Consider the following 21,610-nt stretch of genomic DNA (forward strand, 5'->3'; position numbering starts at 1 on the left):
AGCTCTGTTTCCTTTTGGACTCAGTGTCCCCCAGCAGTGAGGACCAGTTCTGGGCCACAGAGTGGGGTGGATGCTTCCCAATGATCCTGCAGCCCCTTGGAAAGCCTCATGTCTATTGAGTTGGGTTGGAGCTGGGATCTGATCCTGCCCCAGAGGTGGCTGGTACGGAAGGAGGGAGGTGCTTCCTCTGGGTTGATACCGGGGCTGACCCTCCCTGGTCTCATACCTGTGGTTATGAGAAGTTTCTAGATATCTCTTTCCTCCTCCACATACAAGCCCCTTCTTTCACTTCCCCTGCTAAGAACACTGGTTCCCTCCTTTCTTAGGCATTGGCTCCCTCACTCCCTCCCCACGGAGGGTGCATGTCAGTCTATCCCGTGGCTGTGACTGAGCTGGGGGTGACTGGCAATGATTTCTTCACCCAGGATGATCCTTATCAGGGACAAGGCGATGAAAGGCAGCCGAGCTATCTGATGGGCTCCCGCCCAGCTGGAAAATATGAGGGAAAGGCTCCTACTGCAACTCACAGCTAGAGACCCACCATGGTTACACAACCACAGGGCACACAAACATACCTGCACCGGACCCGTGTGCACCCGCCCGCAGAGATATGCAGAAATATTCATCTATATACATCTTCCCAGGTCTCCCGGTGCTTGATACAAAGTTGATGCCTAATTCACATCAAATGAGTAAAAAGCCTCATGATTCCAGAGCCCCAAAGTTAGGAAGGTTGACAGAAGATAGGTTTTGGGCTCCAAGGGGGCTGGGGGCGGGGGTTACTGTGTTCTTTCACCTTCTTATTCTACCTTTTTGCCAAATTTATTATTTTCCCTTAGAGGAATTTCTAGATCCACCATTCTAACCCTAATCCAATTTCTCAAAGCCAAATCTGGTACTCAGGCTGGCCCATCCCGTAACTTAATTTGGGAGATCCTGGGGTCACAACGTTTATGGCTACCTTAGGATAGGGGCATCAGAATGAATGATTTAGGGGTTGTAGAGGAAACCACACTGGTTTGGGGGCCAATTGTTTGTTTCCATCTGCTGCTGGATTTAGAAGGCTGGGAGGAGGGACAGGTGTGTTTTCCTGAGACCTCATGCCAGCCCCACTCCTCCAGGTGCCTCTTTTGTCTTCCTGATTCTAGGAGAGTTAGACCCCAGGAACTTGGTGAGTCCCCTCCTCCTTTACCCCCATCGCTGCCCCCAGGGACAGGAGGGCAGCTGTGGGGCTGGCTGGGCCTGTCTGGGCAGGGCTGGGGCCACCCCTCCTCCCCATGCTGCTCCTCCCGCTGACCTGCATTCTTAGCAGGGGCCTTTGGTGGGGCTCTGACGCTTGCTTGCTTGCTGCAAAAGCTGCCTGGCTGGCCTGCCCCCCCCAACCCCAACGGAGCCCAAGGCCACCTCTGACCCTCCTCAGATGGGGTGCCTGGCAGGAGGATCATGGAGGGCCCAGGAATGGGTTAGGGAACTCAGAATATCTGGGCTGGCTCTCTAGGTTCCTCTCCTGGGAAGTGGAAGTAGAATCTACTCCCACCCTCTAGGGTGGGTGAATGAAATAAATGAGAAAGTGACAGAGAAGAAGACAGCCTGGGAACTGCAACCTGGGGGTGCGCTGTGGCCTCTCTCTGCGTCTCCTCCTGCCTGTTGCCGCCCCACAGTGGGCAGCCGGGGAACTGCAGGAGATGAACCCGCTTTCCTGCAAGCTGCTTCGGGTGCCCAGATTTGTCAGCGCACAGCCTTGATGTTTGCTTCTGGAATGACATTAATTGGCAACCTCACAACCCCTCCGCGACATTGTATCAGAAGCAGCCTTCACCTTCCCATTAATCCTAGCGTGACTGACCGCCAGCACCCTAGCAGAGTAGGCTTGAGAGAAAACCAAACTCCACTAAAACACTGTTAGAATTCTTTTCTTTTCTTTTCTTTTTTTTAAGACAGAGTTTTGCTCTTGTTGCCCGGGCTGGAGTGCAATGGTGTGATCTCAGCTCACCGCAACCTCTGCCTCCCAGGTTCAAGCAATTCTTCTGCCTCAGTCTTCCCAAGTAGCTGGGATTACAGGCATGTGCCACCACGCCCAGCTAATTTTGTATTTTCAGTAGAGATGGGGTTTCTCCATGTGAGCCAGGCTGGTCTCGAACTCCCAACCTCACGTGATCCGCCCATCTTGGCCTCCCAAAGTGCTGGGATTACAGATGTGAGCCACTGTGCCCGGCCCACTGTTAGAATTGTTAAGCAAATACAGTAAAGTCAGAGGATACAAGGTCAATGTACAAAAGTCAGTAGTGTTCCTATACACTAATAACAAACTATACAAAAAATAAATCAAGAAAATAGTCCCATTTACAATAACTATCAAAATAATAAAATATTTAGGAATAAATTTAACCAAGGAGGTGAAAGATCTGTACTCTGAAAGTAAGACATTGATAAAAGAAACTGAAGAAGACACAAAGACATGGAAAAATATTTCATGCTCACAGATTGGAAGAATTACTGTTGCTAAAATGTGCATACTACTCAAAGCCATCTATAGATTCAGTGCAACCCCTGAAAGCAGATAACCTGCAGCATCTCCCCTCCCTCCATTCCTGGAGGGCTCCATATAGCAAAAGGGTGTAAGATGCATTTGTCTTAATGATGGCTATGGAGAGATGGTTTGTAGAGAAAAATGAACTGAAAATCAAAACATTTGGGGTGAGAGTATACCCCCATATGACTGTGTCACCTTTGGCCACGACTTCTTTGTGGTTTCAGTTTCACTACAGGTAAAGGCACTAAATCTTTGAACTAGAAAGTTCTAAATTTGTTTTTAAAGCTATCTTCCTATGGGTTGGAACACTATTGGACAGATAGGCCCTCTGGGATCAGATGGGTTTTGTGCACCTGTTCCCTTATTTATTTTAAGAGACAGGGTCATGCTCTGTCACCACGGCTGGAGTGCAGTGGTGTGATCTTGGCTCACCGCAGCCTCGACCTATCTGGCTCAGGCGATCCTCCCACCTCAGCCTTCTGAACAACTGGGACTACAGGCACGCAACACCACGCCCAGCTAATTTTAAAATATTTTCTGTAGAGGGGAGGTCTTGCTATGTTACCCAGGCTGGTCTTGAACTCTTGGGTTCAAGTGATCCTCCCACCACAGCTTCCCAGAGTGCTGGGATTACAGGGGCCAGCCCCCCGCACCTAGCCTCCACCACTCTTGTATTCTGTATCTTAGTCCCCTGGGTGCCTCCAGCCTGGGATTGCGCCTCTGGGATTCAAACCGGGACTCAAGTATCTTGAGGTTCTTCCTTAGTCTCCAGATGTCCCAGCAGTCCCCCTTCTCTGACAAAGGCTCCCTTTTCACGCGGGATCCTTTCCACCCCTAGCTCCAGCTCCCCGCAGTGACTCCGTGGGGTTAGCAACCTTTGTCAGGCCTAAAATGGGCGCCCGGGTAGGACAGGAAGCCAGGTGTGGCTCGCAAGGCCGCTCCGCTCCGGGAAGTGGTGCAGGCGCGCGCCCTGGTGGAAAACGGCGGAGCTGCACGCTCCGTTCCGGCTCCGACCCGGAGGCCGAAGGCCTTCCAGGTCGCCTGGGAGTCTCCGCCCAATGGGGCGGCCCTGGCCAGAAGCGGAGGAGGTGGCACCCGGGACCGAGCTGGGGTCTTGGAGGGAGAGAGAGTGAGGGGAATACAGTATTGGGGGTGAGAGAAGGGTTGGATAGAAGAGGGTCGGGTATCTGGACATGCGCAGGGCCGCGGGACTCTTGGTGGGGTAGCGAGGGGAACGGTCCCACGACTGCTCCCAAGGGCCGGAACTCCCAGTGGGGGCGGGATCCTCGGAGTGCCCGCCTGCGGACTCCCAAGCCTGGAGCCTGGGGAGAGGGTGGGCACCACTGCTCCCGCACACCGGGGCATGGTGTGTGCGCCGAGCGTCCAGGAGCCACGGCGGTGTCTTCCCTGCGCGTCGTTTACGCGTGTGGGGGTAGGCGGCTCCCCGGGGCTGAGCTGTGGCCAGGTTTATGGAGAGGCCCGCCTCTCCCCAGATGGCATCGTCGAGCCCTGACTCTCCATGTTCCTGCGACTGCTTTGTCTCTGTGCCCCCGGCCTCAGCCATCCCAGCTGTGATCTTTGCCAAGAACTCGGACCGACCCCGGGACGAGGTGCAGGAGGTGGTGTTTGTCCCCGCAGGTTCTCACACTCCTGGGAGCCGGCTCCAGGTGGGTTAGGCCTTATGGGGTGCTGGGAGGTGTGACAGAGCTCTGCATTCTTCTAAGACCTTTTCCCCTGCTCCCCACACGTGGGAGGCTGCCAGAAGTAGTTAAAGAGCATGAGCTTTAAGCCTACCAACCTGGACCTGAGCCCATTATGTAGCCTCAGTCTACCTCAGTTTCCTCTTCTATAAAATGGGAATGAGACATTCCTCAAAGGGATCTATAAGGTGATTGGCAGAGTGCCAGCACTCGAGGGGCCGCCCCTCTCTGAGTGGACACTTCCTTTCTCCTCCCTCACCTCCAGTGCACATACATTGAAGTGGAACAGGTGTCGAAGACGCACGCTGTGATTCTGAGCCGTCCTTCTTGGCTATGGGGGGCTGAGATGGGCGCCAACGAGCATGGTGTCTGCATTGGCAACGAGGCTGTGTGGACGAAGGAGCAAGTTGGGGAGGGGGAAGCCCTGCTGGGCATGGACCTGCTCAGGTGCAGACCCTGCCCTTCCTCATCTGCCTGAAACACCAGAAATCTGGGGGCTGAGTTTTGACCTGGGCCCATCCATTCCTCCCCCAGCCTGGTTCACAGGGGCCTCCTCCACTCTGCAGACTTTGCCCTCGTGCCCTCGTGAGGAAGGCTGCAACAGCAGCCACCTTTGGGCCTCTCCTGGCCCAGAAATAGAGCAGTGGTTATTTATTTTCAGTTGAAATCTCACATAGAGTCCCGATTTATAAAACCAGTAATAGTGGATGGAGCAGCTCTGGGTGGAGAGAGGTTGGGGGCTCAGGACACTTTTCTCTCTGAAACAGTGTTTCAGGCCTTTTCATGGAACCCTCAAAGCATAGCACATGGAACGAGAGCATTGAAAGCCACTGGTGTAATTGTGTTTGATACGATCAGTGCCAGCAGATTTGCTGTGTGACTTGGGCCTGTCACCAAACCTCTCCAGGCCTCTTCTGTCCCCTGGAGCTTCTGCCACCAGCCATTGATCCCTCTGTCACCCTTCTGTCCCTTGGTCCTCTCTCTTGCCAGGCTGGCTTTGGAACGGAGCAGCTCTGCCCAGGAGGCCTTGCATGTGATCACAGGCTTACTGGAGCGCTATGGGCAGGGGGGCAGCTGCCTGGAGGACCCTGCGCCATTCTCCTACCACAACACCTTCCTGCTGGCTGACCGCACAGAGGCATGGGTGCTGGAGACAGCTGGTAGGCTCTGGGCCGCACAGAGGATCCAGGGTGAGGCATTCCCTTTCTGCCAGCCTTGGGAAGTGGGAGAAATGGTAGGGGCCCGATCCAGGTGCAAGCCTGTCGGGACATTCAGGGAGATGGGAGATGAGCTCACTTGGGAACCCTTCTCCCCTTCACTCGGTTAAGTCTTCCTTGTGCTACAGCCTGCTGCTTCCTCTCGGAAGCCTTCCTGGACTTCCCTGGGTGGTCAGGTTTCCTGCTTATATGCAAGCAGGTACTTCTTTTTCATCGCATTCAACACAGTTGCATGCTTACATTTATCTCTGCGACTATTTTGTCTGCCTCCCCCACCACACTGTAGGCTCCATGAGGGTTGGTCGTTCTCTTTTCCACCATGTTCTCAGCGTCTTGCCCAGTGCCTGGCATAGAATAGACACTCAATGGTAAATGAACCACTCCCCCATCTCCTCCACAGAGGGGGCCCGCAACATCTCCAACCAGCTGAGCATTGGCACGGACATCTCGGTCCAACACCCAGAGCTGCGGACTCATGCCCAGGCCAAGGGCTGGTGGGATGGGCAGGGTGCCTTTGACTTTGCTCAGGTCTTCTCCCTGACCCAGCAGCCTGTGCGAATGGAGGCTGCCAAGGCCCGCTTCCGGGCAGGGCAGGAGCTGCTGCAGCAATGGCAAGGTTAGTGAGTGGTGGAGGGGGCTGGGGGCCAGGAGGGCCACAGCAGTGCCAGCCACTCTCCCCTCCCACAGCTTCCCCCTCTACTCCTTGGCAGGGGGCATCACAGCAGAGGTGATGATGGGCATCCTCAGGGACAAGGAGAGTGGTATCTGCATGGACTCGGGAGGCTTTCGCACCACGGCCAGCATGGTGTCTGTCCTGCCCCAGGATCCCACACAGCCCTGCGTGCACTTTCTTACTGCCACGCCAGACCCATCCAGGTGGGAAGAACGAGGATGGGGAAGGCTGGGGAGAAGAGAGGATATGATATATCTCCATCCTTCCATCCGTGCCCTTCTAGGTCTGTGTTCAAACCTTTCATCTTTGGGGTGGGGGTGGCCCAGGCCCCCCAGGTGCTGTCCCCCACTTTTGGAGCACAGGACCCTGTTCGGACCCTGCCCCGATTCCAGACTCGGGTAGATCGCCGGCACACCCTCTATCGTGGACACCAGGCAGCCCTGGGGCTGATGGAGAGTGATCAGGTATCCCCCAGGGAGAAGGGGCTACCCTGAGGTGATGACAGACCTCCCACTCCCAGTGGAACTCTGGAAATATGAGGGAAACTGGGAGTGGAAGAGATTCCAGAGCTGGGGAGAGGAGTTCCTCCCTTCAAAGCCAGCAACTGCCTTTGGGGAATGTTGGGGGGTCTCTCCTTTCTCCTGCTTGTGTGAGGTGGTACACACTCCCCCCTTCACCTGGCGGGAAGCCTGTCCTGGACAGACTCATCTCAGCTTTCCCTTGGGGCAGGATCGAGGGCAGCAGCTCCAGCAGAAACAGCAGGATCTGGAGCAGGAAGGCCTCAAGGCCACACAGGGGCTGCTGGCCAGTGAGTGGGCCCCATCCCTCCAGGAGCTGGGCAGCCTCTTCCAGGCCTTTGTGAAGAGGGAGAGCCAGGCTTATGCATCAGCTTCATAGCTTCTGCTGGCCTGGGGTGGGCCCAGAACCCCTCGGACCAACTGCCCTGAGTGGTGGTGAAGTTGGAGCAATCCCTTCATGCTCCTAGGCCATGTTCTGAGCGGCCAGCTTGGCCTTTGCCTTAATAAATGTGCTTTATTTTCTCTTCAGTGAACTTTATCCCAGGTTCAGTGGGGGTGGGAGAGCCAAGTGAGGCCCAAAGGCAGCTGTGGGGCCTGTGGTTGTGTACTCATTCCTGAGTGGTTGAGTGATGGGGACTAGGCAGGAGGACAGGGAGGGGACAGGAGCAGGCTGCTGTTGGGGACGACTAGGACCACAGCTCCTTGGTCCTTGGCTTGGACTGGGGAAGGGCACTCCCTAGGGGTGGCAGTGAGATGGCATCGTCTATGAGGTGGTGCCTGCTTCTTGCCCATGTGGGAGCCAGGAAGCCAGCGGGGGGCCTGAGGCATGCCTGCCCTGTGGGTAGCTCCCGAAAGATTCCAAACTTGCTCTTTAGAATCAGGTGGCTCACTGTGCTCTGTATTTTGTTTCCTGGAGCTTTCACTGGTTGCTTCCCCTGAGATACCCCCAAGTAACACGAAAAGCATATTCAGGGCCTAGAGACACTTTACTGGGGATGAACTCCTGACACAGGTCATTGGTCTGAGAAGTGGGGCAGGCCCCACTCCACTCCACTCGTAGAGAAAGGTTGACAGAGAATCATTTCTTGCTTCTCTTGGCCATAGTTTTGGTTGTGCTGGGGGCCTCAGCCACAGAGGCCTTGGGGACTGTGGATGCCCGGACCCCCTTCCTTCCCCATAGAGAGTTTTGGCGGCCCCTGGGAATCAGACTGCATGGTTTCTTGGTGGGAGAGGAGGCCTGGGGTGAGGAGACGGCCTCAGGGACTGTCTCCTCCCCTTGCCCAGGAGTGGCAGAAGGGCTGCTGTCCCCAGCCATGGGCACCCCAGGCAGCAAGGGCAGGTTGGTGAGGGTGGGCTGCATCTCCATCCTCAGCAGGTGCTGTGTCAGGGCCGCCTGTTGCCGGTGCTCCCTGTGCCTGCTCAGCTCCTGCTCCAGCTCCTTGAGGAAGCCTAGGAGGGGCCAGGGGGTGGAGGGTGCAGGGTGGGTGGAGCTCTGGGCTCAGCAGGAGGGTCCCTGAGCTCAGGGAAGTCTCTGGCTGGCCCCTGCCATCCCTCTTGGGAAGCAGCCTGAGGCTGGGGTCCCGGACTGACACCTTACTCTGGCCCAGATGTTGATCTGAACTTGGGGCTCCCCTCCCCAGACGCCACTGCCATCTTAGCTTCCCTCGTGTCCCACAGGGAAGAGGTGGGCTCTGGGGAAGCTGAAAGCCTTGGAAAGCAGGGTCACCTCGTTCTGAGCAGAATGGGCCACTCAGCTCTGGGAACTCCTCCTCGCTTGAAGCTTCATCCTCCTCGTCCGAAATCCAGCGCTCCATCACAGGCTGCCCATCCAGGTCCAAGAGAAGTGGCAGGGCTTCTATCACCAGCTCACTGCAGAGCAGGAGCAGAGGTTACCTAGGAGGGCACCCTGGCGTGGAGGATGCAAAGATATGCACCACAGCACCCACACCTGGAGGGGTGGTGGCTCATGAGTTAGGTAGGAGGTTGGGGAGAAGGTGCCATGGATAGTAACCCCAGGATTGCAGGCTGAGAGGGGCCTGGGCTGAGTTAGCAGGTGGAGCTCAACTAGACCTTTCTTCCCACCCTCCCCTCCTTACCGGTAGCTATCCTGGTTGGTGCAGCTATTGCCAGACAGGTTGAGGATGAGAAGGCTCTGGGGGAACTCATCTGCACACAGCAAAGAGAGAGGAAATGGGGTTCTCACTTGATCTTAGCCAAAAGGCCATGAAGCGATGGGAATGGGGTTCTCACACCCACTTTCTCGTCCAAAGCCACTACCTCTAAGCACAACCCCTTGAACTCCCTGAGGATGAGGTGTGGACCTGCAGGGGTGTGGCTAATGCAAGCACAGGCAGCTGGGTGCAGACGGGAGGGCAGGCCCCACAGGGGATGTGTTTGGTGAGCCAGGGCAAGTGGGTTCCTACCCAGCTTCAACGTTTCTATCAGGTTCTCAGAAAGGTCCAGAAACTGGAGGCATGGGAGGTCGAGGAGGTTTTCCACCTGCCTGATTTGGTTTCCTGCCAGAGACAGGAAGCTGTAGGGGAAGGAAGGGGTAGAGAGGCAGAGCTGAATCATGGAACAGCTGGAGGAAAAGAGAAGGGCACTTGACACTGGGGCCCCTGGGCTAGGCAGCTGATGACCAGTGGGGACACATGGCCTTCTGGGGTGAGGGAGTAGAGCTAGGCTTGCTGGTCCTTGGCTGAAAAGGACCCAGGCTTGGAGAAATCTGAACCAGTTCTTTGGGGTGTGTTTAGGTTCCCCCGACCCCTCTTCCCCTGCCTGAGCCCTGGCACCACATACCGCAAGGAGGGGACGCAAGCCAGGTTCTCAATTTGCTGGATCTTATTCTGCAAGAAGAAACCGAAGTGGGGAAACCAAGCTGAGATCAGATGGGTGGGAGGCCCTTTATAGGGACAAAGTCCCAAGACCATGTCTACTCCTGCAGCTGGAGATCTGGCACTTTGGGAATGATAACCCCACTCCTTGAACAGGTTGCCACTACCTTAAGAAAGATGATTTTCTTTCTCCAGGTGGATGGTTAGGGGTGTAAACCTGGGGTATCTAAACCTGACTAAGTATACTCTTCTGATTCCACAACCAAAGAGTGACCTGGGAATCAGAAAAGGAAACCAAGCCGCCACCAGGAAAATGGAAAGGGCCTTGGTGGTGGCTTGCATACACAGAGAGAACAATAAGCATACATGAACTTGATGGGAAAAGTTTCTATGGGGAAAGTCGAAGCGAGCTGGGAATATTCAACCAGGGGAGGGCTGAAGATCAACCAACCACCACCACCACCAAACAGCCTTCAAGTAGGATCTGATTGATGTAGAGGAATCTTCATAGTTTCCTCTTCCTCTTCAAAACAGGAAATAGGCTGGAGCTATTTAACGTGAAAGATTTAGAGTAAATGCCAAGAAGAACTTCTAGATCAAGAGAAGTGCCTAAAGAACAGTGGAGGGAGCACAGGTCATGTTCAGGATCTATTCTGGGGGAATTAGTCTTTCAATTCAGGACCCTACGTCATTCATCTGGGAATGGTTTAACTGAAGGTCTGCCTGCCTGAACACCAGGGAATGGGCAAAATGACCTGGTTGGCTCCTTTCAGATGAGACAGATTAGGTCCACAGGGGTCAAGGGGAGGGGAAGGATGGAGAACGAAGTTACCCCTTGCAGATAGAGGCTGTGAAGATTCTTGAGGCCCTCTAAGTTCTTGATAGTAGTAATCCCCTCCCGGTCCAGGCGGACAGTCTGCAGTTCATCAAGAGTGTGAAACCTGGGAGAAGAGTCAGTAAGGGTGGTGTTAGAGCACCACTCATGTGGTCTGTTAGCAGGGAGGATGGGAGAGAGGGAGGAGGGAAGGGGTTTCAAGGAGGGGTAGTTGGCTGAGTGATTTTAATCAAATGTGAGAAACATCTTCTTGACATCTTGAGGTGGTGTCTAGATCATGAAACTGTCTTGACTTGCAGACTTGTATCTTTATCATTAGCACTGGAAAGGGTGAGAGAGAGGAGTAAGGACCCTCTGGGAAATTGGAGGATGGCAGCTTATGGTTCCTGGAGAGATTCAGCAGCAAGAGAAGCCTTCCTCTGGCCAGCTTGGATGGTGGAGGCAGGGGTAGGACAGAGATGAGACATTGCAGAAAGATCCTTCCTCACCTTCCTTTTGAGTGGTTCATGGAGGAAAAAGCACTTGTTTCATCCACCCATTCATTCATTCCACAACATTTGCTGAGACAACTAGAGACAAATGACAGAGTCTCTGCCCACCACTATTAAAGAAGCAGGGCAGGCTGGCCATGGTGGCTCACCCTGTACTCTCAGCACTTTGGGAGGCTGAGGCAGGAGGATCGCTTTAGCCCAGGAGGTCGAGGCTGTAATATGCCACGATTATGCTACTGCACTTCAGCCTGGGTGACAGAGCAAGACCCTATGTCATTTAAAAGAAAAAAAAAAAAGAAGCTGGGTGAGGTAGCTCACGCCTATAATCCCAGCACTTTGGGAGGTTGAGGCGGGCAGATTGCCTGAGGTCAGGAGTTCAAGACCAGCCTGGCTAACATGGTGAAACCCCATCTCTACTAAAAATACAAAAAAAAATTAGCTGGGTGTGGTGGCGGACACATGTAGTCACAGCTACTCAGGAGGCTGAGGCTGGAGAATTGCTTCAACCCGGGAGGCAGTCGTTGCAGTGAGCCGAGATCGTGCCACCGCACTCCAGCCTGCGCAACGGAGTGAGACTCCATCTCAAAAAAAAAAAGAGGAAGAAGGCGAAACATCTATGACAAGTGGATAACAGAGGCAAGTACAGGGGAAAGGAAGAAGAAGAAGGAGAATGAGGAGGAAGAAGGGGAAGAAGGAGAAAGAATAAAGAAGAGGAAGAAGAAGAAAGAAAGAAGAAGGCCAAACATCTATGACAAGTGGATAACAGAAGCAAGTACAGGGGAAAAAGGGAGTACATAGTCTGTGCACTAAGTTCAGAGTAGGAGGAATCAGGGAATGCTTCCTAGAGGAGGTGACAGATGAGTAGGCATTAGCCATGAAGATAGGGGGATATGGTGAGAAGGCATTTCAAGCAGAAGGAATAGTATGTGCTAACACAGCCCTTCCGAAACTCCAATATGCCCATGCAGACTCTAATTCAGTAGATCGGGTGGAGGGGCTGAGATGCTCCACTTCTAACAAGCCCCCTGTGATGCCAGTGCTGCTGCCCTACCCCTGCACCCTCTCCCGCCTACACATACTCTTGAGTAGTAAGGTACTAAGGTGTGAGTACGCAGTGTGGGAAATTGTACACTTGTGGAAAGTGGCCAGAAAGAAGGCTGAAAAGCAGAAGACAACTTAAGCTTAGGCAGTGGGATTTTATTTGGGAGGTAACAGCCAAGAAAGTTTCTGTCAGTGAGTGCCTGATTAGATTTGTTATTTAAAAGGATCACTTTGGCTACTCAGGAGGCTGAAGTAGGAGGATTGTTTGAGGAGTTCAAGACCAGTCTGGCCAACAGAGCAAGACCCCATCTCTAAAAAAGTAATTAAAAATACTTTATTTTGTGTTTGTTTTAGAAATAGGGTCTCGCCCTGTTGCCCAGGCTGGCACGCAATGGCATGATCATAGCTTACTGTAGCCACAGGTACCTGGGCTCAAGTGATCCTCCTGCCTCAGCCTCCCAAGTACCTAGGACTACAGGTGTGTGTGCACCACCATACTCAGCTAATTTATTTTTATTTTTAGAGATAAGATTCTCACTGTATTGCCCAGGCTGGTCTCAAACTCCTGGGCTCAAGCGATCCTCCTGCGTCAGTCTCCCAAAGGGCTGGGAGTATAGGAGAGGGTTAATATGGACTTATCTAAGACAGTTGAGTGAGGATGGTGAAAAAGAAATGGAATTATTTTTAAGAAGGGAAAATCAACTGGGCATTACCACTGATTGGATGTGTGGAGTAATAAGGAGAGAGACAAAGATCAGTTGACAAATCAATATAGCTCAGGGGCCTGGTCATCCTGAGTGTTTCAGCCTTCTAGCACCCTTTTTCTCCCCCATGCACTCACATCTTTTCTGACAGTTCCTCATCCTCAGGGAAAGTCAAATTCCGCTTAGTGATAAGGGCTTCAGTGATGCAGACGCCCCCTTCCTCTGGACCCTGGGCTGACTTCGCTGTGAAAAGATGAGTCCAACTGTCACATTTCCTCATCCTTGGAGGACTTACCCCGCTGTTTTCCAACTGCTCTACCCACCGTCCCCCCTCCCTACTCACCTCCAGACATGATCTAAAATAAAAGACTGCTGGTCTGAGCGGGGAGAGGAACGAAAAGGAGCCTAGCAGCCTGGGCGGCCCCTAAGGATGGCAGAAACCAGGATGGCAGGAGGAGAGAGAAACTCAGAGACTTGGGAGAGGAGGAAAAGGGGTTGATTCAGAGAAAATTGCTGGGGTGAGGTCGAAGACAACAGTAAATTGATGTGAAGGGTCTGGAGTTTGAGGGGTGTGGAGGGGCTTTGCTGGCAGCAAGCTGGGGCGCAGTGGGCAGGAATGGTTGAGAAAGGAGCAGTTCCTAGGAAGCCGGAGTCGTTGCTAAGAGACTGGACGCCGAGCGGGGCGCTGAAGACAGGATCCGTTGGCCCGGCTTAGCGCATGCGTGTTACAGCTACAGCTGACGGGTACGCCCACTGCTTCCGGCCCCGGGGTTCGCTACCCCACAATCCTTAGCTCTTTCCGTCACCACTCGGCTTCCGTCCATTCTTCCGGTGGAGATGGCTGCGGCCGTGGCTGGGTTGCTGCGTGGGGGTTTCCTGCCCCAGGCGGGTAAGGAGTGGCCCAGGTCCTCAAGGCGTGTCTTGCCGCCGCTCTCTAGTCCTCATCTGCCCTCCTCTACTACTGATTCTTCTCATAATCTCTGACCCCAGCTAGATCGCTGGCCCCGTGCAGCTCCTTGTGATTCCAGACTCTGGTAATCACAGCAACAGTGTCCAGCTGTTGCCTGTCTCCAGAGTTTATTTTGCCTGGACCACTCCTCGCCCAGACCTTTGCATTATGTCTGCATCTTAATGTCTCAGCCTAAATGTCACCTCAGGTCTACCCTTGACTTCTTAGCCCCATCGCAATCTGTAATTTTGCATTTAAACTAAACAGTTGCTTGTTTAAACTTAAACTCCGCAAGGGCAGAACCATGTTAATTCAGCATAGCCAGCAGGTGGCATGGTGCTTGATGTTAGTAAGGGTGCAATAAATATTTGTTTAATGAATGGATTTGAGCACTCAATATAGACCAGGCACTGTGATAACTATTTTTATATGTGTTAGCTCATTTAAATCTTTTAAATCATTTAAATCTGAAGCACCCTGTGAGAAAGACATTCGCATCTCCTCTTTACAGACGCAGCAACTGAAGTTCAGACCAGTTGGGTGGCCAAGGTCACAGCTAGTAATTGGCGGAAGAGAGATTAAAATCCAGTTTCGGTTTGGCGCGGTGGCTCACGCCTGTAATCCCAGCACTTTGGGAGGTTGAGGCGGAGGGATCACCTGAGGTCAAGAGTTTGAGAACAGCCTGGCCAACATGGCGAAACCCCAACTCTACTAAAAACACAAAAATGAGCCGGGCGTGGTGGCACGTGCCTGTAGTCCCAGCTACTCAGGAGGCTGAGGCATGAGAATCGCTTACACCGGGAGGCAGAGGTTGCAGTGAGCTGAGATCGCCCGTCGCTGCACTCCAGCCTGGGCTACAGAGCGAGACTCCATCTCAAAAAAAAGAAAAAGAAAAAAAATCCAGTTTCATTTGATTCCAAAGCCTGCCTGCAGTCTTAACAGTTAGGTTTTGTGGCTGCTGGGCAATAAGACCTCTTACCCCAGCAAATATCCATACTCTCTGACTGTTAGAGCCACCTTCTATCTGGACACTTTTCTGAGGTCACATCCCAGTCTTGGGAATGGCTGAAAGTGGGGAGTTCTAGTCTTGGCCCTTGTGTTGAGGATGAAAGGGTCACTTTGGCTCAGGGCTTTTGAGTGCCTCACTTGTTTTCTGTGGGGTGCTCTGTAGCATTACCTGTAAACAGGAAGAGAGAAGGAAAGAGAGACTTGTCTGAGAGCTGTGAGAATGGTGTAACATTTTTTTCTCCTCTTCAAATCATAGGAGAGGATGTCAGAACAGTGGTTAGAGCAGTGGTTTTCAAACTTTAGTATGCGTCAGCATCACCAGGAGGACTTGTTAAAACACTATTTGTGACCAGCCTTGGTAACATGGTGAAACCTAGTTTCTACAAAACAAAACAAAAAACACTATTTGCTAGGCTCCATCCCAGAGTTGCTGATTCAGTAGGTCTAGGCAGAGCATGAGAATTTGTATTTCTTTTTCTTTTTCTTTTTGAGACAGTCTTCCTCTGTCGCCCAGGCCGGAGTGCAGTGGCACAATCTCGGCTCGCTGCAGTCTCTGCCTCTTGGGTTCAAGCAATTCTCATGGCTCAGCCACCTGAGTAGCTGGGACTACAGGTGTGTGCCACCACACCTGGCTAATTTTTGTAGTTTAGTTAGAGACAGAGTTTCACCATGTTGGCCAGGTTGGTCTTGAATTCCTGACCTCAAGTGAGCTGCCCACCTTGGCCTCCCAAAGTGTTGGGATTACAGGCGTGAGCCACCACACCCAGCAAAATTTCTGTTTCTAACAAGTTCTCAAATGATGCTGATGTTGCTGGTTGGGGTACAGGTGGGGCATACCTTGAGAACCACTAGATTAGACCAGGGGTTGGCATATTATGGTAGGGCCAGTCACTGTGTTTTATAAAATTCTGTTGGTACATAGCTTCTGCTGTCTGTTTACATATTGTCTGTGACTGCTTTTGGCAGAGTTGAGTATTAGAGACAGAGTACATGGGCCCCAAACTTAAAATATTTATTATTTGACCATTTTAAGAAAGTTTATTCAACCTTATCCCCTTTTTCTTTCTTTTTCTTTTTCTTTTTTTGTCCGAGACGGAGTCTCACTCTGTGCCCAGGCTGGAGTGCAGTGGCATGATCTCGGCTCACTGCAACCTCTGCCTCCTGGGTTCAAGCGATTCTCCTGCCTCAGCCTCTCAAGTAGCTAGGATTACAGGTATGCACCACCATGCCCCGCTAATTTTTGTATTTTTAGTAGAGATGGGGTTTCACCATGTTGGCCAGGCTGGTCTCAAACTCCTGACCTCCAGTGATCTCGCCCGCCTCGGCCTCCCAAAGTGCTGGGATTACAGGTGTCAGCCACCACGCCCGGCCTCCCCTTTTCTTAATGTGTTCAAAATATTTTCTCCTTTGTTCTCATTTTTTTCTCGCATTTCTGCACATTAAGAAGAGCTGGAGAAATGGGAACCTCAAGAGATTAAGTAATTGACCTCAGGTCACTTATTGAAAGAGAAGAGAAGCTTTGGAAATTTAGAATTTGGGGTAGACAATTCCTTGTCCCACTCTTGTGCTGAGTCTAGCTCTGTGAGCTGTGCTTTTCTCTGCTAGAGGGTGTGTTTTTTCTCCATCTGGGATAAACTAGGGCCTCCAAGAGGTTGCATCTAACCATGTTGCTGTATCCCCTCACAGGCCGGCTGCCTACCCTCCAGACTGTCCGCTATGGCTCCAAGGCTGTTACCCGCCACCGTCGTGTGATGCACTTTCAGCGGCAGAAGCTGATGGCTGTGACTGAATATATCCCCCCAAAACCAGCCATCCACCCAGCATGCCTGCCATCTCCTCCCAGCCCCCCACAGGAGGTAAGGAGGAGTTTGGATACATGTCACTTGGTGGTGGGATGGTGGATTAAAGTAATCTTGTCTCTGGCCATAGTGAAGTAGGACACTCAGCCATTGTCACTCACGTAATTATTTCACTTTGACTGCCTGATCCAGATACTTTAAGATGAAATCTGCACTTGATTCTATATTGGCTTTTGGGCTCTGGATTGGACGGGCCTGCTGAATTTCCTTCTTGTCTCCAAAAATGTGTGTCAGAGCTACCTGAGCCAGTGGGGTTGGGGAGAGTATCTCTCCAATCTTTTTTTTTTGAGACAGAGTATCGCTCTTGTTGCCCAAGCTGGAGTGCAATGGCGCGATCTCGGCTCACTGCAACCTCTGCCTCCCGGGTTCAAGTGATTCTGCTGCCTCAGCCTCCTGAGTAGCTGGGATTACAGGTGCGCACCTGTAATGATAAATAAATTAGCCACACCTGGCTAATTTTTGCATTTTTAGTAGAGACAGGGTTTCACCATGTTAGCCAGGATAGTTTTGATCTCCTGACCTCGTGATCTGCCTGCCTCGGCCTCCCAAAGTGCTGGGATCACAGGCGAGTCACTCCGCCCGGCCATCTTTTTTTTGTGTGTATGTGTGAGATAGAGTCTCATTCTGTCGCCCAGGCTGGAGTGCAGTGGGACATTCTTGGCTCATCGCAACCTCTGCCTCCTGGGTTCAAGTGATTCTCCTGCCTCAGCCTCCTGAGTAACTGGGATTATAGGCGCATGCCACCATGCCCAGCTAATTTTTTGTATTTTTAGTAGAGACGGGGTTTTGCTCTGTTGGCCAGGCTGGTCTCGAACTCCTGACCTCAAGCAATCCGCCCGCCTTGGCCTCCTAAAGTGCTGAGATTACAGGCATGAGCCACCGCACCCAGCCAAATTTCTCAATTTTAAACTAACGCTGCAAAAGAGTTATATTTATGATTGGCAAAATGATTCAACATGAGTATAGTGTCAGATTGATAGTTGAAGTAATTTGAACAATATTATTGTCAAGCACTGTTGACTGGGGCAGACTGCAGACCTGTTTTGGGGGAGTGGAACTGAGCATTTTCAGGTTTGAAAAACACTGCTAAAGACTGCGATTATCTAATGAAAGTGAAAAGGTTAGAGGAGTGGGAGATGTTACATGTCTCTGAGGGTCAGGGGCCCAGTTATCCTACTTGTTCCCCGATCTTTTGCACATTTGGGCATCACTGGAAGCCCTAGAACCTACCACAGAGGGAGCAAGGTTGCCAAGAGAAGTCAGCTGATATTTCCTTGGTCATTGCTTTCCAACTTCAGGAGACAGGCCTCATCAGGCTTCTCCGCCGGGAGATAGCAGCAGTTTTCCAGGACAACCGAATGATAGCCGTCTGCCAGAACGTGGCTCTGAGCGCAGAGGACAAGCTTCTTATGCGACACCAGCTGCGGAAACACAAGATCCTGATGAAGGTCTTCCCCAACCAGGTAGGGAGCAGGCCCCTTGGCATGGGTTGCCCATCTTCCCCCAACCCCCACCAGACTCAGACCTCACCATCTGCTCCCCAGTGATGATACTTCTTATTCCTCCTCTCCATGAGTCACCGTCTAATCTGGTGTCTAAGCTATGATTAGGGGATGAGAAGACCCTTGGGTTGCACCCTCAGCCTAATGTGGCCCATGACCCACGAGGTGGCTCTTCCTCCCACTTGTTCCCGATGTCATTTTTTCCTGCTGTCCCAGGTCCTGAAGCCCTTCCTGGAGGATTCCAAGTACCAAAATTTGCTGCCCCTTTTTGTGGGGCACAACATACTGCTGGTCAGTGAAGAGCCCAAGGTCAAGGAGATGGTACGGATCTTAAGGACTGTGCCGTTCCTGCCACTGCTAGGTGAGCAAGCACCCCTGCCAGTTAGGGGTGGGATGAAGAGGGGCAGGTGCTACAGCAGCCTGCTGCCATCTGCTCAGCTTGTCTTGGTAAAACCGTGAATGTTCTTGGAGAGAGCATCCTTTCACGGATGGGGCCTGAGTCAACAGCACATTTATTGAGGGCCGACTGTCATTCCCACACCTGTGTTGTCTCACTACCCCAGGTCACTTCTGCACTGGAGGGAAGACTAGGAAAGGCAGACATGGAGCAGGGAGAGAAATTTCAGATACCTTGAGTCTAACAGTGGGGTAGCAGGTGCTGAAACCCACACAGATGAAGATATTTAAAACAAGTAGCCCAAATAAAGGGTGCCGAGGGCCAGTGACCAGTGTTTCTCAGACTCCCCTGATGCTGACTCACTTAAGGGGCAGAGAATACTGCACGTGTCCCTTGGAAATCCAGATTTCATAGGTCTCTGTGGGGAGGGGGCGGGACAGGAATCTGATTTTTTTTTTTTTTTGAGATGGAGTCGTACTCTATCACCCTGGCTGGAGTGCAGTGACGCAGTCTCAGCTCACTGCAACCTCTGTCTCCTGGGTTCAAGCAATTCTCCTGCCTCAGCCTCTTAAGTAGCTGGGATTACAGCCACCTGCCACCACACCCAGCTGATTTTTTTTTGTATTTTTAGTAGAGATATGGTTTCACCATGTTGGCCAGGCTGGTCTCGAACTCCTGACCTCAGGTGATCCACCCACCTTGGCCTTCCAAAGTGCTGGGATTACAGGCGTGAGCCACTGCACCTGGCCTCATCTGTATTCTCTCTCTCTTTTTTTTTTTTTTTCTGAGATGAAGTTTCGCTCTTTTCACCCAGACTGGAGTGCAATGGCATGAACTCACCTTACTATAACCTCTGCCTCCCCAGTTCAAACGATTCTCCTGCCTCAGCCTCCTGAGTAGCTGGGATTACAGGTGCTCTCCACCATGACTGGCTAATTTTTATAGTTTTAGTAGAGACAGGGTTTCACCTTGTTGGCCAGGCTGGTCTTGAACTCCTGACCTCAGATGATCTGCCTGCCTTGGCCTCCCAAAGTGCTGGGATTACAGGCATGAGCCGCTACACCTGGCCACCCGATTCTTATTTACAAGGAAGTTTAGGAAACACTGACTTAATAGGGGTTGGGGCCAGGTGGATATATTAAGAGTTTTCTGAGGGAAGAGTGAAGAAGTAGGGATCAATCCCAAGCAGAGTGGGTGTGGTGTGGGGCACAGTGGAACCCAGCTCTTGGGGAAGGCAGGATTTTGAGAAGGGCAATGGAGAGCAAGTTCCTAGAGTCAGAAAGCTGTTTTCAGAGAAGAAAGGCATCTGCAAGGAGCCCAGCTGACCCTGTGTTCTTCCAGGTGGCTGCATTGATGACACCATCCTCAGCAGGCAGGGCTTTATCAACTACTCCAAGCTCCCCAGCCTGCCCCTGGTGCAGGGGGAGCTTGTTGGAGGCCTCACCCACCTCACGACCCAGACCCACTCCCTGCTTCAGCACCAGCCCCTGCAGCTGACCACCCTGTTGGACCAGTACATCAGAGAGCAACGCGAGAAGGATTCTGTTGTGTCGGCCAGTGGGAAGCCAGATCCTCCTGACCCTGTTCCGGACTCATAGCCAGCCTATTTAGCCAGCCCTGCGCATAAATACACTCTGCTGTGTTGGCTGTGCTCTCCTCCGCGGGAGATGTGGAAGAACTTGGGGTGGGGGAGTGCGTTTGTCACTTGGTTTTCACTAACAATGATATTGTCAGGTATAGGGCCACTTGGAGATGCAGAGGATTCCATTTCAAATGTCAGCCACTGGCCTCATCCTTAGTTTTCCCAACTTGGGACCTGATAGGAGCAAAGTCTCTCTCCGTTCTCCAGGTCCAAGGCAGAGATCCTGAAAAGATAAGGCTATTATCCCCTGCCTCCTTGGTCACTGCCTCTTGCTGCACAGGCTCCTGAGCCCACCCCCTTGGGGCACAACCGGCCATGGCCACAGTAGCTCAACCAAGCAGTTGTGCTGAGGTGAGAGCCTGCTGTGTGCCAGGCTTTGTGCTGAGTGCCGTACATGTATTAGTTCCTTTACTCCTGACCACATTGTACCCATTTCACAGAGAAGGAGCAGAGAAATTAAGTGGCTTGCTCAAGGTCATGCAGTTAGTAAGTGGCAGAACAGGGACTTGAACCAAGCCCTCTGCTCTGAAGACCGCATCCCGAATTTCTACCCTAGAGCTTCCTCATCAGGTTACCCAGAAGTGGGTCCCGTCCACCATCCAGGTGAGCTTGGATGTTAGTTCTCCACCCTCGAGGTGTACGCTGTGGAAAGTTTGGGAGCACTGCTTTATAATAAAATCAAATGCATTCTACTTCCTTTATTTTGTGGTTTACATGGCTATCCTCCCTATAAACTTACTCTCAGGAGCTTCTCTGTCATCTGACTTTGCTCACTCTTGTTTCGCTTCCTAGGAAAATCCTCTTCTCCTACACCCGTTCTCACAAATGGCATCCCGCACATGCTTGCCCTGTTAAAGGCAGCTGACAGCTGTATACCCACTAGCTAACATGTCTCTGGTGGTTCTGGACAAAAGGCCTATGGGAAAACTAGGATTCTCTGTTAATGGGGAGTTCTGAGAGCTCTAGGGTAGGAGGCCTCATGCAAGTCTTCATGAACCAGACATTACTAATAAAGGAGATGGGATGCTTAACTCGAAGCCCACCGTCATCCTTGATTGGAGCACATTCTGGGTGGATGCAGGGGTGACCCGGGGAGGGTGGCTGTTCAACATTGTTTCTCGGACTTGAAGCAATGCCACCGCTTCCTTAGTCTTGGACAGGTACTGTCTGGCGGGGATGATCTGCAGCAGCCTTTTTGTGGCCTGGGCCAGGACCAGCTTCCCACAGTGCCTTGCCCTGTGCTGTATGCCCGGGATGCTCAATCACTGGGAAGTGACTTAAAAGGCCCTTGAGGCTCCTGGATGCCAGAGCTTGTCTGACCAGTGCTGCCCAGTGCTCCTGTCCCTCCCAGAACCCTGCCAGGTACTAACAATGCCCTCCACCTGGGGTGGCTGGAGCAGCGCTGAGGCTCTGAATAAAGGCAAGACAGTGGGTGTCCCTGAGAGATATGTGAGACCCTGAAATGTGAACCAGGCCCAGTGAGGATGAAGTGGAAGGGATAAGTGGCCTAAGTCACTTTTGGGGTCAGAGAAGAAACTTGAATCACATCCTTCACCTGAGGCCCCAACTACTTCTTTCCAGAAAAGACTACTTTTTTCCAGAAAACTTTGCTGCACTTGAAGCTGTAGGTCTGTGCCACCTTCATTTGAATGAATTTTAGACCTTTGTTAAGAGCTGATTTTTCATGAGAATTGAGCAGCTGGACAC

At 52.2% G+C, this 21,610-nt stretch overlaps 3 protein-coding genes across 12 annotated transcripts; 2 read left to right on the forward strand and 1 right to left on the reverse strand.

Annotated features, from left to right (window-relative positions):
* The first annotated feature begins 3,572 nt into the window (after positions 1–3,572).
* SCRN2 (secernin 2) lies at positions 3,573–7,169 on the forward strand. 5 transcript variants are annotated; one of them, XM_077971352.1, is made up of 8 exons: positions 3,573–3,685; positions 4,027–4,194; positions 4,493–4,680; positions 5,224–5,423; positions 5,851–6,066; positions 6,161–6,326; positions 6,407–6,587; positions 6,853–7,169. In XM_077971352.1, the coding sequence occupies exons 2-8, from the start codon at positions 4,027–4,029 to the stop codon at positions 7,018–7,020; spliced, it is 1,287 nt and encodes a 428-aa protein (XP_077827478.1). In that variant the 5' UTR covers positions 3,573–3,685; the 3' UTR covers positions 7,021–7,169. The 5 variants fall into 5 exon arrangements, with proteins under 5 accessions (XP_077827478.1, XP_001083371.2, XP_077827480.1 ...); XM_001083371.5 differs by having other exon boundaries at positions 3,573–3,662; positions 4,027–4,200; positions 4,499–4,680; XM_077971354.1 differs by having other exon boundaries at positions 3,573–3,662.
* Positions 7,170–7,611: 442 nt separating this feature from the next.
* On the reverse strand, positions 7,612–13,206 carry LRRC46 (leucine rich repeat containing 46). The gene is made up of 8 exons (XM_015119405.3): positions 12,890–13,206; positions 12,684–12,789; positions 10,308–10,416; positions 9,441–9,487; positions 9,065–9,174; positions 8,738–8,807; positions 8,368–8,510; positions 7,612–8,090 (listed from the first exon to the last, which is right to left on the reverse strand). The coding sequence occupies exons 1-8, from the start codon at positions 12,897–12,899 to the stop codon at positions 7,720–7,722; spliced, it is 966 nt and encodes a 321-aa protein (XP_014974891.1). The 5' UTR covers positions 12,900–13,206; the 3' UTR covers positions 7,612–7,719.
* A 147-nt stretch (positions 13,207–13,353) lies between these two features.
* MRPL10 (mitochondrial ribosomal protein L10) lies at positions 13,354–20,595 on the forward strand. 6 transcript variants are annotated; one of them, XM_077968562.1, is made up of 6 exons: positions 13,354–13,435; positions 14,007–14,436; positions 16,190–16,359; positions 17,661–17,825; positions 18,081–18,225; positions 19,603–20,595. In XM_077968562.1, the coding sequence occupies exons 3-6, from the start codon at positions 16,255–16,257 to the stop codon at positions 19,857–19,859; spliced, it is 672 nt and encodes a 223-aa protein (XP_077824688.1). In that variant the 5' UTR covers positions 13,354–13,435; positions 14,007–14,436; positions 16,190–16,254; the 3' UTR covers positions 19,860–20,595.
* Positions 20,596–21,610: the final 1,015 nt, after the last annotated feature.

The sequence above is a fragment of the Macaca mulatta genome, chromosome 16, assembly GCF_049350105.2.
Source record: "Macaca mulatta isolate MMU2019108-1 chromosome 16, T2T-MMU8v2.0, whole genome shotgun sequence".
Taxonomy (NCBI): domain Eukaryota; kingdom Metazoa; phylum Chordata; class Mammalia; order Primates; family Cercopithecidae; genus Macaca; species Macaca mulatta.

Coding starts and splice junctions, on each gene's coding strand:
- SCRN2 (XM_077971353.1), top strand. CDS start 4,003: ATGGAGAGGCCCGCCTCTCCCCAGATGGCATCGTCGAGCCCTGACTCT. Junction 4,195..4,492: donor CTCACACTCCTGGGAGCCGG/CTCCAGGTGGGT, acceptor CTCCTCCCTCAC/CTCCAGTGCACATACATTGA. Junction 5,424..5,850: donor GGCCGCACAGAGGATCCAGG/GTGAGGCATTCC, acceptor TCTCCTCCACAG/AGGGGGCCCGCAACATCTCC.
- LRRC46 (XM_015119405.3), bottom strand. Junction 9,488..10,307: donor ACAGCCTCTATCTGCAAGGG/GTAACTTCGTTC, acceptor TTCTTCTTGCAG/AATAAGATCCAGCAAATTGA. Junction 8,091..8,367: donor CCCATTCTGCTCAGAACGAG/GTGACCCTGCTT, acceptor GGCCCCTCCTAG/GCTTCCTCAAGGAGCTGGAG.
- MRPL10 (XM_077968561.1), top strand. CDS start 15,635: ATGATCTCGGCTCACTGCAACCTCTGCCTCCTGGGTTCAAGCGATTCT. Junction 15,717..16,189: donor TCAAGTAGCTAGGATTACAG/GTATGCACCACC, acceptor ATCCCCTCACAG/GCCGGCTGCCTACCCTCCAG. Junction 16,360..17,660: donor CTCCCAGCCCCCCACAGGAG/GTAAGGAGGAGT, acceptor TTCCAACTTCAG/GAGACAGGCCTCATCAGGCT.